Here is a 15,056-nt window from a genome sequence, read left to right on the forward strand (position 1 = left end):
GTGTATCTTAGAAATGCTACTTCTGTAATTATGAGGTTTTGAAATATTTTTCCCACCCCCCAGTATTTTGGGACAAAGCTTTTCTCAAACATATTCAATTGGTTACAATTTATAAAAAGTAGTAAATAATGTTGGGACAATTTAATGCTTGCATTAATTAGTCAAATACAAATGTCTTATATTTAGGGGCACAGCGCAGTTTCAAAGTTTTTAAAATCCAAAATTCAAATAGTTTGGGAACTATTAGATACGTAATTGAGTTCTTCTAACACAAATGATACATATCTAAAAGGAGAAACTGCTTTATTTGCACTGGTCACCCCGAAGAAATGGATAAATAATGGTTGTAGCAAGTTTAGGCTAAAATAAAGCAATGAAATTTATATTAAGACCTTACTGCAAGCGGATAAGGCACCATTCTTAGGTTACAGTTCCTTTCTGTCAGTCTTTCCTCAACCTTCCTAGACACATTCTCAGACATTCACACATGCCACACCTTTAGAAGCAAATTTGTTCCTAATTGTTCAATTTTTATCTGCAAATTGAACAAACCTAAAAACTTTGAAATACAATATTCCTCTCGGTCAGTTTGCCCAGGAGATAATTGAAATCAAAAACGTGACATACTTTAAAAATCGCAAAACATTTGTGTAAAATGGCTAAGGCTCACAACTCCAGAGGGTGGGGATTAACCTTTTTTTAAAAAAAAAGTAAAACAAGACTTTTAAGAGGAATCTTGCAATCAGATTTTTACACTAGGTGAAAAATTTTGAAAACTATTCTAAATAAGTTGGGATATATCACGCAGAAGTCAAATGCAATAAGGTAATACTGCCCCATCTTGTTAGGATTTAGATTAATTCATCAAATTGAAATTGGTCAGTGGTCTACATTGCTATCCCGAGCAAAACGAGATAATAATAGCATTGGGTTTCTGTCTTTTAAAAAACGAAACAATTTGAACCTTTAAGAAAAGCACATTAATGAAGCAGACTTGTAGAAAATAGTCTTGACTGGAGAGAGAAACCCACCCAAAATCATAAATGGCAGTTTAACACTTGGACCACATTGATTTCACAAAACATATTAACAAATAAAATTAAGACACACATCTCAGCCAATGTTTGAATCCATTAATAATATTAAATGCTAACTGCACGTGTTCTGCCTGACAGTTTATCATTAACTTCGTAATTTGACATGAACACTTATGAAACACATTGGAATTTTTATATTCAGTTAAAATTCAGGAAATGGGAATACAAGAAACCAAGCTTCAGTGTCACATAGTTAACTTTAGAAACGAACAAAGCAGACATGCAGACCAAATACTGACATTTTTCAATTCTCAAACCCAATGTTTTGGTACATTTTCAGTTAGGCTGCAAACTTCAAAAAAAAAACTGGTGCCAAAGATGGCTCATATTTTGTGGTTGGATAACTAAAATTAACGTGGATCCAATGAATTTTAGATTCCAAAAATTGTTAAAATGAACAAAACAAAACAAAAAAAAAAATCTGGCCACGATGCAGTTTGCATTTTTACAATGTGGGAAGATGAATAGTCAAACATAATGTCAGCTTTAGCACCCTGGCATCTCTGAGGAGGGGGGTTGAGGAAGAAATGGGCTTATTCCAGTGATCGGCTCTACACCGTTGTTTCTCGCGCTTTAAGATTTGGTGCTGAATATTGTCGCCGCATTCTCGGGGGGGTAGTGAAGTGATTGTAGTATGATCTCTCAGTTCTACTGTACTCATTTCCATAGAAACAGTTTTCATAGGTCCCACCATTGAAGTAGTGCGACCGCTGATGGTTGCGTCTCTGGTGGCGCGTTGGGGACTCTGGTGTTTGATGGCCATCGGACGATTGCAACGATTCAGTGGAGTTGGAACTCTGCCGATGCAAGCCACGCTGTTGACCATTACTGAAGGAGTTGCTCCGGTAGCGGCGATGCTGATCGTTCTTGTGGTGCTGTCTGTTGCCTGGGTTATACCCTCTGCCTGACCCATAAGGGCGCCATGAACGAGGTTGACCGTGGTCATTCTTTTCGCCGACTTCTCCCTCAGTCCTGCCCGCTTCCTTCGAATTCCTCTCGACGACAAATTCAACCGCCTCGTCATCCGTTATGATGATGTGTGTCCCCGGACTCCAGGAGTTTCGGTGACTGGGGTAGCTCTTGAAAGGGAACCGCAGCTTGCGATCCTCGGGTGGGATGAACCTGTGCGGGCCATTCTGCCTGCGCAGCTGTTTTGTGATCTCCTGCTGCTGCAGATTTTTCAGCCGGATTTGCTCTAGCCTCATCCACCGCAAACGGCCACGCCGGAATTCCGGATCTTCCAACATCAGTTTTGAGACACGCTCATCCTTGCTGATCTCGTCCTCTTTGACTGGAACGTCTTTGTTTTTGCTGTCCCTGTTACTCCTGTCGTTGCTAGCAGGAGACTTGCCTTGCTGCTCCTGCGAATCAATCAATGGCAAAACCTTCTCCATCTGCAACATTTTACTGCGAAGAATTTTTATCTCCTCTTCCTTCATGTTGTTCTGCTTCTTCACCTCTTGCAAGATATTTTCCAGTTTGTCCACATGGCACTTAAGGTCGTCCACGTCACTCGGTGTTTTCACAGTGGGGACCACATCATCAATCCTCTCTTCTCCGACACCAACCGTGTCCCACACATCTCTTGCAACAGCTCGCCAAGAATCTCTCTCATTGGGATCCTTCTTCCCATACATGGCACAGAGTTCCTTCATTTTAACAACTGCCAGTGCCTCAATCTCCTGCCTAGTATGTCTGAAATCATTCAGAGCCACCTCATAACAGATCTCCTTTACAGCCTGGATCTTAAGGTCTGAAAAGGTCACCCATTTCGGGTCTTTGGTAATTTTACGCCGTTTGGGAATCTGGTAAACTTTGATCTGTTCGTGTTTTTTCCCACTGCTGGGCAGGCCACACTTTTTTACAATGGTTTGCAGCTTGCTGGGAGGTAGCTTCTCCCTCAAGGATGTTATCAATCGCCAACTTTCTTCACATGATCTCTTGTCTGAATCATCCCCACTATCAGAGTCTGCATCCTTTAAAAAAAACCAAAAAAAAATGCCCCAAAACAACCAAAATTAAAATTAAACCCAAAATTCAAATTGAACAAAAATAAAAAAAATCCAGAAGTCACAAACAAAACATGGGGAAGTGTGAGAACTATGATGAGTTAGATGAACATGCTTTATAAGCTTTTGGCACATAATCAAACACACAATTATGGTCCAGAATTCTAAAAAGATTCAAACACTTGGTGCAAATATTTTCAAACTCAGCGCAAGGTTATCCACTGTGATACAATCTACCCAGTTAAAGCAGCCTCAGCTTAAACAGTGCACACTTGCACATTTATCCTGTGACATGCCCCTTAGGGTAAGTGTACAGGTGGATCTTACTGTGCATGACACCATTCAAAAATATCTGCAGAAACAAATCAGCTAAATTTACATATTCTGCACCACAATTCTGCAGATGATCATTTTGACAAACAAAGAGGAAATAAAATTTAGAATTTTAATTTTTTAAAAAAATGTTAAACTGCCTTTATTCATTTATTGGACAAATCCAAACTTGTTTTTATCTCCCTTCCTGAATTTCAAAGCTGCACTCAACGCATGCTACAAACATGCAAAAAAGTGATTGCCCCTTTACAATCTCCCCACTTAAAATGGCAGTATAAAAGTGTGTAATGCATCCAGTTTGGTATAGTGGTTGAATGGATGTTGTTAAGATAGGTTAGTAATGCAGGTGCACATATAAATGCAGTTAAGTCTAGAGCAGCCAATACTCATCTCAACACTACACAAAGCTGAGGTACGTTTTAAAGTAGCTTCTCATCCTTGCTGAAATGGGAGTAAGGTGAAATTGACCAACACTGGTTATTTAACCAACTGACACTTGACCAAGAGCTTGATATTTTTGGTCAAGAGAGATTTCTTTCACTGGTCAAATTTGACCAAAGATGCCAGATTTGCCAGACTTCTTAGTGATGTTTCAGTGTTGTAGTAATCAAGGAACACTGATTTACAAGAAGAATTGTGTGCGGGGGGGGGGGGGGGGGGGGGTGGAAATGGGATGGGATCAGATTAGAGCAAGAATGAGACACTACCAACTCTCAAATGTTGGTGAAAAAGAAAACAAAATCTACATAAATATTTACCATTGTCTAATTTGGCACATTAAGCATAATTGACAACAATTAAATGTCAGAAATTCAAAATAATTCAGAAGATTATATTGAAACAAGCAAGGCAACAGTACATTGTCACCTCAAAATAGCCAGAGTTTAGTATCTTAAGGTGAAATGGAAAGGGTCAGGCTAGCACGGGCAACATAGCGGTCACAGGATAAAATATAAACTTGAAGATCCATTGCTGTCCTTTAAACAAATCATAGCATTCAAATTCCTAATCTTTGCTGCCCGTCAAATTCATTTGAAAAAAATCAACCCAGCAGTAACGTATCAAAACTTTAGAACCATTGTAGGGTTTCTCTTTAAACCAAGAGAGAGAAAACCATGTCACTGTAGGTATACATCGAACTTTTAAATACAAACAGTAAAAATCAATTGCAAAAGACCCAAATGGGTTGATGAATTAAATTTAGATATTTAATTGGACAACAGTTGGACTTCTTTGCTTTTAGGAGTTTGAATTCAGAACTCATGTTCAGGCTTAAACACTGGCTACTACACCATGTGAACAGGAATGGGCAGAGAATAGGGATCATAAAATCCAGAAACAGTAGGAGGTAACTCAACCCCTCGAGCCTGCTCCACCATTCGACACGGTCATGGTGATCTCGCATCTCACTACTGTAATTTACCAATACACCATTGATGTGAATGTTAAAGGAATCTCACTGATTTGACAGATTAACCATTTACAAAAAAGGATGTTGAGCTCCATTCACTTTTCTATTAATCATTTAATTAGTTAAAGGAAAATGAAACCACTTAAGAATATTAACCGTGCAATATTAAATCACATTCCACTCTTCACAGTTGCTGCCAGACCTGCTGAATTTGACCAGAACTTTATAATAAACAAAGTTGAATGCTGCTCAACATCCTTTGTGTAAGTGTTTGATGAACTGTAATTGATAACCTTTCACAAATGCAAGCTATACTTAATGGTTCCTCCTCCTTCCTAACAGTTTCACAAGGATAATTAGGGAAGGCAGAATTAACAACACTTGCAACAAAATGTTGTCAGAGACTTTTTAAGAAACCTTTCCAATACAGTTTACAGAAGGGAAAAAATAAATCTCCTACAATCTGAATTGGTGGATCCCTCAAACAATACTCCTGAACCCCAAGGCACTTGCCAGTAGCTGTCTCAGTCCATGTGGCTACTCATCACATGTTACCAAGGAGCAATGATCAGAAATGCCTTGCCCAATCCTGTACATACCTAGCTGTCATGGATTGACAATTGTTGCTGTCCATTTGCTCTGCAGTCTGGAAGGTCTGGGATTTTTGTCAAATTTCCCACATCTCCTACCCCAATTACCAATTCCCAAACAACATTAGGCCTCTCTAAGAGAGACTATCAAAGGGAAATAAATTATGGGAAATCTTGTGCTGCAGGCCAATGCCTACTGGGAATTTTTTTTATTCATTAACAGGATGAGGGTGTCGCTGGCTAGGCCAGCATTTATTGCCCATCTCCAATTGTCCTGAGGGTAGTTATGCGTCAACTACATTGCTGTGGGTCTGGAGTCACATGTAAGCCAGACCAGATAAGGACATTGGTGAACCAGATGGGCTTTTCCGACAATCGATTCATGGTCATCATTAGACTCTTAATTCCAGAGATTTTTATTGAATTCAAATTCCACCATCTGCCATGGCAGGATTCGAACCCAGGTCCCCAGAACATTACCTGGGTCTCTGGATTATCAGCCCGGCGATAATACCACTTGGCCACCATCTCCCAGTTCCCAAAGGACTCTTGCAACATAAACAGGAGAATGAGCTCCTCCGTTGAATTAGATTTTAAGTCAAGTCCTAGACACCAGCCAGTTACTATCTCATTTCTTATTTCAAGAACAGGTCCAAAATAAGTCTACAGGGACAGTGTTGCACGTTATTTTTTATTTAAGAATACTACTGGTATGCAGCGTCAACTCAATAGAGACCAACTGTAAAAAGGAATTAACATAAACATTTGTCTCTTAACTATTACAGATGATGACCTATCCTGTTAGCTTTTCCTTGAGGTTTTATCTGACTGATCACCATGATTATTACTACTTTGTTCAGCTTTTTATTATTTTCTCCACCGATCTTCCTCCAAAGTACTGCCCTAAAACTCAATTAATTCATATAAAAGAGTCATTTCCATTTTACAAGATGTTTGGGTGGTTTTACTTTGCAACATCTGTATTTCTCCTGCTCAAGAAAACAAAACTAATTATGCCAAAAGCCTCTATTAAGTCCATAGCCCTTAACTCCCTGAAAATATCTTGCTGTGGGGATGTTGTTCAAATATGGCAGAATGGTTATTTCTGTAGAAGATACAAGGAAGATCAAGACCCATGCAAGAGAAGTGGATTGCCCCATGCAGTTTTAAATGATCAATTTCAACACTTATCACAAAGAGCTCAATGGAAAGTCAGAGGTAGAAGTTTGTGCAAAATTAGTAGTGTCTGGAAATCAACAAAGCAAGCACAAATAATCCACTCGATTCAGGCTAGGATAATGCAATATCAACATCTGACACACAAGAAACGTTAGCATTGAGTCAAAAGTCCTTACCAAGCGCTGTTGCTCCAAAAGCAGGTCAGCTTCTTCCTTCTCTTTCTTGTAGAGAATCTCCATTTCTTGAAGCCTGTTGAGAATAGAATATTTTACATCCATTTCCTATGGTGGATGCACAGTCCATGTAATTCAGGACAGATTAAAGAATGGACAAATTGGAAAGAGATTATGCAACTTTAATTTTAATTTAATAATTCCTGATTTTCAGTAAAGCAACGTCATAAGCACACCTTTCTTTGCTGTGCATACGCTCATTGTTGTGTACAAAGTGATTGCCACAGACACAAAAACCATCATTACTGATATACACTAGACAATACCTCAGTTCAGGTTGAATGACAGGACAATGCAAATACAAACTATTTCAGATAGATTGAGTGTATTTTCAAACTTCAAATTAGCAGTTGATACAAGACTTTACACAATAGGTCTCATTCAGGGTGGGGGAAAAAGGCTTTTATTGATTACGCCCTTTAAACAGCACTGCCAGAAACATTTCAAATGCGTAACTTATTCAAATACAGCAACAACTTCACAAATGGAAACCTCAAGATTCTTCCTTACACATTCTTCTTTAATGGTAGGCACTGATAATGAAGATGACAGATTTGAAATGGCAAAATCAGAAACTGCTGGAAATGCTCAGCAGGCCCAGCAGCATCAGTGGAAAGAAAGCAGCATTCGCATTTTGGGTCCAGTGACCCTTCTTCAGCACGGAACCCAACAGGTTAATACTGCTAGACCTGCTGAACATTTCCAGCAATTTCTGATTTTGTTTAAGATTTCTAGCATCTGCAGTTCTTTAGTTTTTTTTTGTTTAGATCTGAAATGGTAGTTGATGTGACTTTTCATTGCGTGCAAAGATCGTCACTATTTTGCGCACGTTGTTCAAATTGCAAATCGCTTTCTATGTCATATAAATGAATGAAATACAGGATACAGTGGCTGAACGAGATTGATTGATCTGGAGTGAGCCAGAATGGACTTGACCAACTTAACAGCCTCCTGTGCTGTAATGATTCTATCCTCTGGATCTATTACCTCTGTTACATACTTTTAAATTCAGCTTAGAGTACAAGTGCTGCAGTTCCCTTCCTATCAGTAAGATTACGGGGCAACATGATGAGCCTGTCCCAACTTCGCTTCCTGTTCAAAAGCTGCCACCCGGTTCATTTTGTTACACTCTTGACCCCCCCCGCCAACCGTGACCTTAAACACAGAATTGGGATTGATCATGTAAACTGAAAGTGGGAGGACATCAGAAGCACTGGCTTTTGAATCAAAATTTGTATATTTATTCCTCTACGCTTGAAACCCTCAAGTAATATCCACTTAAAACTGGATAGTTTGGAGGGTTCTGCTGAAATAAGTAAATAAATTGTTAAATAATTTGAGTATCTATTTAACTTTTCCCTAACTCCTGAGTAGCTACTCAATTGATCTCATAGCCAACTCACTCATAGCCCCAACAACACTCCTCCTGACCACTCACACCCACTAGACTGACTCAACACCCGCAGGGACCAGGCACGCACTTCACCTTTCAACACCCCCGGCTGGGACCTCCTCCCAGATCTGAATTCTCCCACTCACCCTGATCTACCCTCGGGTCACTTGCATCACTTAGTACTTGGCACCCTCCTTACAAACCTGCCCACAGTACCCCTTACCCAGCAGGCATCCTACTTCCTTGGCACCCCACCCATCTAGAATCCCACACGTGGCACCTTGCTCCCCAGCACCCTATGATCACACTCACCTTATTTACTTACTATTCCACAGCAGCTGTCTAGATCTTTAAATGTCAGAATACTGCCACAGAATGCTGTGTAGAGGGAGTAGGGTTTACTTTCCCCTGACAGTTCTGTACTATGAAAGATCTGTCGGAATGGAAATATGGTTATGCATTTCTGAAGAAGCAAGGATCAGAACTGCCTCACACAAATGCAGAGCTCCCTCCTTTTGTAAAAAGGAAGGGGTAGAAAGGTCATCTGCAGAAGACTGCCACTCCTCAGAAAATCTGGTTCATAATCTTTTCTACTTGCAAGTTATTCTGTGACAGCACATCAAAACTGAGAGGAAATTTGCCCATGTTACTCCACACAGAATCTCTCACCTCTGTGAGGCAACTGGAATTGATCACACACCAGAATCCCAAGTACTTGTTAACACATCCAAAATCAAAACAGGAAGTGCTGGAGAAATTCAGCTGCTCTGGCAGGATCTGTTGTGCGATAAACAGAGTTAACATTTCAGATTCAATTACTCTTCTTCCAAAGAAGACTCTTATTAGACTTGAAAATGTCAACTTTTTCTCTCTCCATAGATGCTACCAAACCATCTGAATTTCTCCAGCACATTTTTTTATTTTAATGTTCTAGCATATGCAATATTTAACCTTTACTTTAGTGTTAATATATCCAATTGCCTTACATATGCTAATCCAGCAATTGAAGGCCAATCATTTTTGATCAGTTGAGATCCATATGAATAAGATATACGTCAGAAGTGCAGAATTTGAATTCATTCTTACATTAAGCAATGTTTAAAAGTGAGAGAAACCGAATTCTGTGCAGGTACGAATGCAAAATAACTGCGTTGTGGTATTCCAATGCAAACACAACATGGCCCCTGCAGGTAACACATTATTATTTAATGCTCATGTCAGCAAATTCATAAACCTCAGGTACAGCGTTGTGGGCAACAGAAATGTCTCACTAGTGTCGCAGGAGTTGGAATAATCAAGTACTTTTATTATGCACATCTTACCCAAGTACCAAGATCAACTTACGTGGTGCATTTTGAATTTGAACATCACCTATTTTGTCAAAAGTCACACGATACCAGGTTATAGTCCAACAGGTTTCGATGAAGGAGCAGCGTTCTGAAAGTTTGTGATTTCAAATAAACCTGTTGGACAATAACCTGGTGTCACATGACTTCGGACTTTGTCCACCCCAGTCTAACACCGGCAGCTCCACATCATCTATCTTGGGCACATTGAAACACTGACCCAAAACATGTATATTCAAAAATTTTAAAATTCGCCAGGCTACCATTACCTTTTTTCCATTTCTTGTTTCATATCTATGCCTTGCTTTTCCAGAAGTTCCCGTTGAGCAAAGGCCCAATCAACAGGTTCGACTGGAGTCTCAGCAGATGGGGTCTTCTCACGTTCAGCACGTGCCTGCTCAGGGTGATTGAACCGAAAGACGTGATTCTTGCCCATTATAATACGATTCCCTGAAAGAAATTTTGAGCCAAGAGTTTCAAATTTCAGGACACTGCAACTAACATCCTCAGACAGCATCTCCTGAGCCCACGACCACTTCCATCTAGGAGGATAAGGGCAGCAGATACATGGGGTCACTTCCAAGCCACTCATCATTCTGATTTGGAAACATATCACCGTTCCTTCAGTGTCGCTGGGTCAAAACCGTGGAATTCCCTCCCGAATGTCACTGTGGGTCAACCTACAGCATATGGACTTCAGTGGTTCAAGAGGTAGCTCATCACCACCTTCTCAATCGCAACTAGTGATGGGTAATAAATGGTGGCCGAGCCAGCAACAACCACAGCCCAAGAATGAATATTTTTTAAAAATATGTAGACAGGTAAAAACTAAAACAAAAACACAGATGTCACAAAGAACAACTTTCATGTGTACATTTTTATAAAAAGAAAACACATTTTTAAAGGCAAAGTCACTTTGCCGAAGCGTTACAAAATAAAATCTGGCACCGAGCCTCATAAGGAGATATTAGATCAGATGATCAAATGTTTGGTCAAACTGGAAGTTTCTAAAGTGTAGGGCCCTCCTTCCACGCAGTCATCAATTTACAATTCTACACTCGGTTATGTTCCGAGGTATCGATGCTAAGATTTTTTTGGATTTAGTTACTGCTCACTACGCCTGGATTCTAACACGAGACAAAAAAAAAGAAACATTGACAGCTGGAGTTCCCACTTTTGGCTGACTGGTGAATGCATGCAGGCACTTGTATCAGCTTGGACACTGTTGGTCAGCCTTCGAAAACATAGGACCGTAGAATCCCTACAGTGCAGAAAAGGTCATTCGGCCCATCGAGTCCACGCCTATTCTCTGAAGGGAATCTGACCCTGACCCATCCTCCACCCTATCCCTGTAACTCCGCATTTCCCATGGCTAATCCATCTAGCCTGCACATCCCTGGACACTATGGGACAATTTAGCATGGCCAATCCACCTACCCTGCACATCTTTGGACTGTGGGATTAAACCAAAGGAAACCCGTGTGGGACACGGGGAAAAGGTGCACACCCCACAGATAGTCGCCCCAAGGTGGGACTGAACCCGGGTCCCTGGTGAAGTAGCAGGGCTAACCACTGAGCCACCATGCTGCCCACAAAAGTATCAACTCACAATAGAAGATAATAAAGCAGGATCAAAGACCACACTAATCTAAAACATGCAACTAGAAGAAGCATAAACTTAATAGATTGAATTATCAATCAGTATCTTTGCCTACCTGAACGCAGTTTCACTGGATTGGCAACTCGTTTGCCATTCACATAAGTTTCAGATCCTTCACAGGGAACCAGAGTAACAATAACTGTGAAGGCAAGAGACAGTAAAGATATTTAGCTACTGCTCACTTATAAGAAGTGAGAAAAACCATGCTCCTGGGTGCGTGAGGATATTTCATAGAGCTGATGGCTGCCAGGGGAAGCAGTGAGCTGACTTGTGCTTTACACTATCTGTGCTGTGTTTTACAATTAACTGCACGTTCTAAATCTGCCCGGGAAAACCCAGTGTATAAGACCAAGCTCACTGCTTCATTGTAACTTTGTTCCTAGTATTGCCAGCAGACACTAAAGTTTTATTTTGTTCTTACATGGAGTGTGGGTAACACTGCTGAGGCCAGTGTTTGTTTCCCCATTTCCCTGCCCTTGAACTGTGTGGCTTGCTACGTCATTTCAGAGGGCACTTAAGAGCCAACCACACTGCTGTAGGTCTGGAGTCACATGTAGGCCTGGAGTCACATGTAGGCCAGACCAGGCAAGGACAGAAGATTTCTTCCCCCAAGAGGACATTAGTGAACCAGTTATGTCTTTACAACAATTGAGAATGGTTACATGGTCACCATTACACCAGCTGCTCCTGCCTTGAGAAATGCACCGCTCACAAAGCATTATACAAAGGCTGCATTTGCTGACACAGTGGAACATATGTCCTATCCCCCACAAATACACACGAGCATTAAAGAATACAACCATGCACAGGTAGGGTGTTGGGGTGGACGGAGGAAGAGGAGGACCCCACTCTCCCACATCCTTTGTTCTCTCTCCCAGCCCCATCCAAAACTATTTAATTATTCAAACTAAATAGTGACCAATCATCAAGGCCATCACATTCGCTTAACAGTGTTGCAATATCGGCCTGAAAATATCCCAAAAACAATGCTAAAATGGTGGACTTCATAATATGGTAATGTCTTAAAATGTCTTAATTATAAAACATTGAAGATAAAATTGTGAATTCTGGAAACAACCAGCTCTCACAGACTAGTCTCTGCGGTCTGTTGTCATTGAGGAAGGTGGACTGGCAGGGACTCAAACAGGAATCTACTGAAATTCTGAGACACTTTCCACACCTTGCCATGTGGTCTCATAGCGAAAGGATAGCTGCTTTTGAGAGACATGGAGGCGGGGTGGCGGTGGTGCAACAGTGAGAGAGCATGCACAGGCAGGCAAACTGGTTGCCATGGAAGCAGGATGCTTCAACTATTTGTTTTCTGAACAAAACCAAAGGAGACAGAATCAAGGTGAATTTGAAGGATTTAAGGAACAAGGAACCACCAAGATAAATTGAATCATTGAAATGAATCAAAGCTGATGCAAACTGGATCAGGAAGACTCAAGTGCAGCGGAAAATGTTTGAAGGCGACTGGACATTGTAACCTAACGTGGCTGATAGGGAGCAAAGAGTAACAAGCAACCTGTTCATGTAATACACACCTGCAAGATGGGCATTGCACAGCAAAAGGGGAGATGAGGCACATCTCAACTACATTAATGTACATTGCATTAACTAATTGTGTCAATATATTAGGAACACAAACAGAAGTTGCTGGAAAAGCTCAGCAGGTCTGGCAGCATCTCTGAAGGAAAAAAAATCAAAGTTAAAGTTAATGTTTTGAGTCCAGACCACTTCAGAGATGCTGCCACACCTGCTGAGCTTTTCCAGCAACTTCTGTTTACGTTCCTGATTTACTGCATCCGCAGTTCTTTCGGTTTTTATGTCAATCTGTTAGTTGTCTACTCTGTAATGTTTGATTTATGTTGACTTTAGCTAGTTTGTTACAGTATAGGTCTTAAAAGTATATCATCTTGTCCTTTGAACATTGCCATCAGTCACTGGGAAAATTAATTGTTTTTTTTTTACAGGTTTCTGTAGGGATCACAAAACAGATTCTAAACCAATGAAGAAATCTGATCCAGAAACATAATCACATGTCCCACCCTGGTATCATGCCCTGCGCCATGTAAGCTTAGTGTTGCACAGTGAAATCAATTTCTTGCAAAACTACACCTTTTACATTTGAATAAGTACAGCATCATAATACAGTAATGTTAAAACCCAAGCTCTCAATTCTCAAAACATTATTCGAGTCTCTGATTGAAAGATTTATTAACATTTATTTATTTCAACGTTCTAAATGACAACCAAAAAGAACTGCAGATGCTGTAAAACAAACTCCTGGAAAAGCCGAGTGGGTCTGGCAGCATCTGTGGAGAGAAATCAGAGTTAATGTTTCGGGTCGAGTGACGAGGTTCTGAGGAAGAGGCATTCAACCCAAAACGTTAACTCTGATTTCGCTCCACAGATGCTGCCAGACCCACTCAGCTTTTCCAGGAATTTGTTTTTGTTTGTGGTTTATTACAAATTCCCTGTTTTAAAGAAACAGGAGTGTTACGTTATAGCCCAATGCTGACCTGTGTCTCCCTAATCGGCCTCAACTTGCAGAGCATCTGGTATCAACACAGGAGGATTTCACAAGTTTCAAAATCTCCCCTCCCCCTACCGCATCCCAAAACCAGTCCAGCTCGTCCCTGCCTCCCTAACCTGTTCTTCCTCCCACCTATCCCCTCCTCCCACCAACCTCATCCCGCCCCCTTGACCTGTCCGTCCTCCCTGGAATGACCTATCCCCTTCCTAACTCCCTACCTACACTCACCTTTCCTGGCTCCATCCCCGCCTCTTCGACCTGTTTGTTTCCTCTCCACCTATCCTCTCCTCTATCCCTCTTCTATCCGCCTCCCACTCTCTCCCTATTTATTTCGGAACCCCCTTCCCCTCCCCCTTTTCTGATGAAGGGTCTCGGCCCGAAACGTCAGCCTGTCTGCTCGTATGATGCTGCTTGGCCTGCTCTGTTCATCCAGCCCTGCACCTTGTAGCCTCTGAACCCTATTCTGATTCAGAGAATTTGTAATGCCGATCCCAAAATGGCAATGAAATAAAATCTCTTCATGAAATTTCTGTGGAAAATAAAACCAGCCTGTTAACTTTTACCTTCACCATTTTGATTCATGTCACTCTTGAAACTACAGTGCTCTTCTCTAATGTGGGCACCACTGAGAACAATGTCCTGACGTCTCTGGGCATCTGCTTGGCCAACCCTAAAAAAAAAATACACATTTACTGCAGTTAAACATACTCTCAAATCAAGTGAGGTTTCCACTTACAATTGTGTTAATTATTTAATTACAGACTTGATTAAAGTAAGGTTGAAGCATGAATCACCAGAAGAGATGCCAAAAAAAAAAAAAGGTTGAAAATGATTTTATTCTCCTCTGGCTCAAGCCAATTGTTTAGCTGAATTGGGGTCAAGATTTTGATCTTTTGAAAACTTAGGAGACATTTATGGAACAGCTATTGAGTTGGCAATTCACTCTAAGAGCGTATTGAAAGTCTGAGAAATCAAAAGCTTGGTAGTATAGTTTAGCGTATGTTTCTCAAATGCAAATTTAGGGCCCCCTGGGTATTGTAGTCAAAGGGAGTTTACTATCCAATTTAACTTTCTCAGGGAAACCAGTGAGCGAGTATTGCACTGCACTCACCAGTTTCTATGCTGTACATTGTATGTACTTATTTTGGTGTTAACATTTTTGTTGGGATACAAACACATTTAAGGTGCAATAAAAACTAACATATCTTCAATTAAACAGTTTTAGACCTCCTTACTCAATACAATGCTTAAAACAGATCAGAATCAGCT

At 40.7% G+C, this 15,056-nt stretch overlaps 1 protein-coding gene across 1 annotated transcript in view; it reads right to left on the reverse strand.

Annotated features, from left to right (window-relative positions):
* Nucleotides 1–15,056, reverse strand: part of kif1b (kinesin family member 1B) — a 150,464-nt gene that overhangs the window by 91,787 nt on the left and 43,621 nt on the right. Inside the window, exons 17-20 of the mRNA XM_048614861.1 lie at nucleotides 14,351–14,457; nucleotides 11,307–11,390; nucleotides 9,861–10,041; nucleotides 6,796–6,868 (exon numbers count right to left, since the gene is read on the reverse strand). Of these exons, the coding sequence (XP_048470818.1) occupies nucleotides 6,796–6,868; nucleotides 9,861–10,041; nucleotides 11,307–11,390; nucleotides 14,351–14,457 (445 nt within the window). The remainder of the gene's footprint in view (nucleotides 1–6,795; nucleotides 6,869–9,860; nucleotides 10,042–11,306; nucleotides 11,391–14,350; nucleotides 14,458–15,056) is intronic.

The sequence above is a fragment of the Rhincodon typus genome, chromosome 31 (genome assembly GCF_021869965.1).
Source record: "Rhincodon typus isolate 14 chromosome 31, sRhiTyp1.1, whole genome shotgun sequence".
Lineage (NCBI taxonomy): Eukaryota > Metazoa > Chordata > Chondrichthyes > Orectolobiformes > Rhincodontidae > Rhincodon > Rhincodon typus.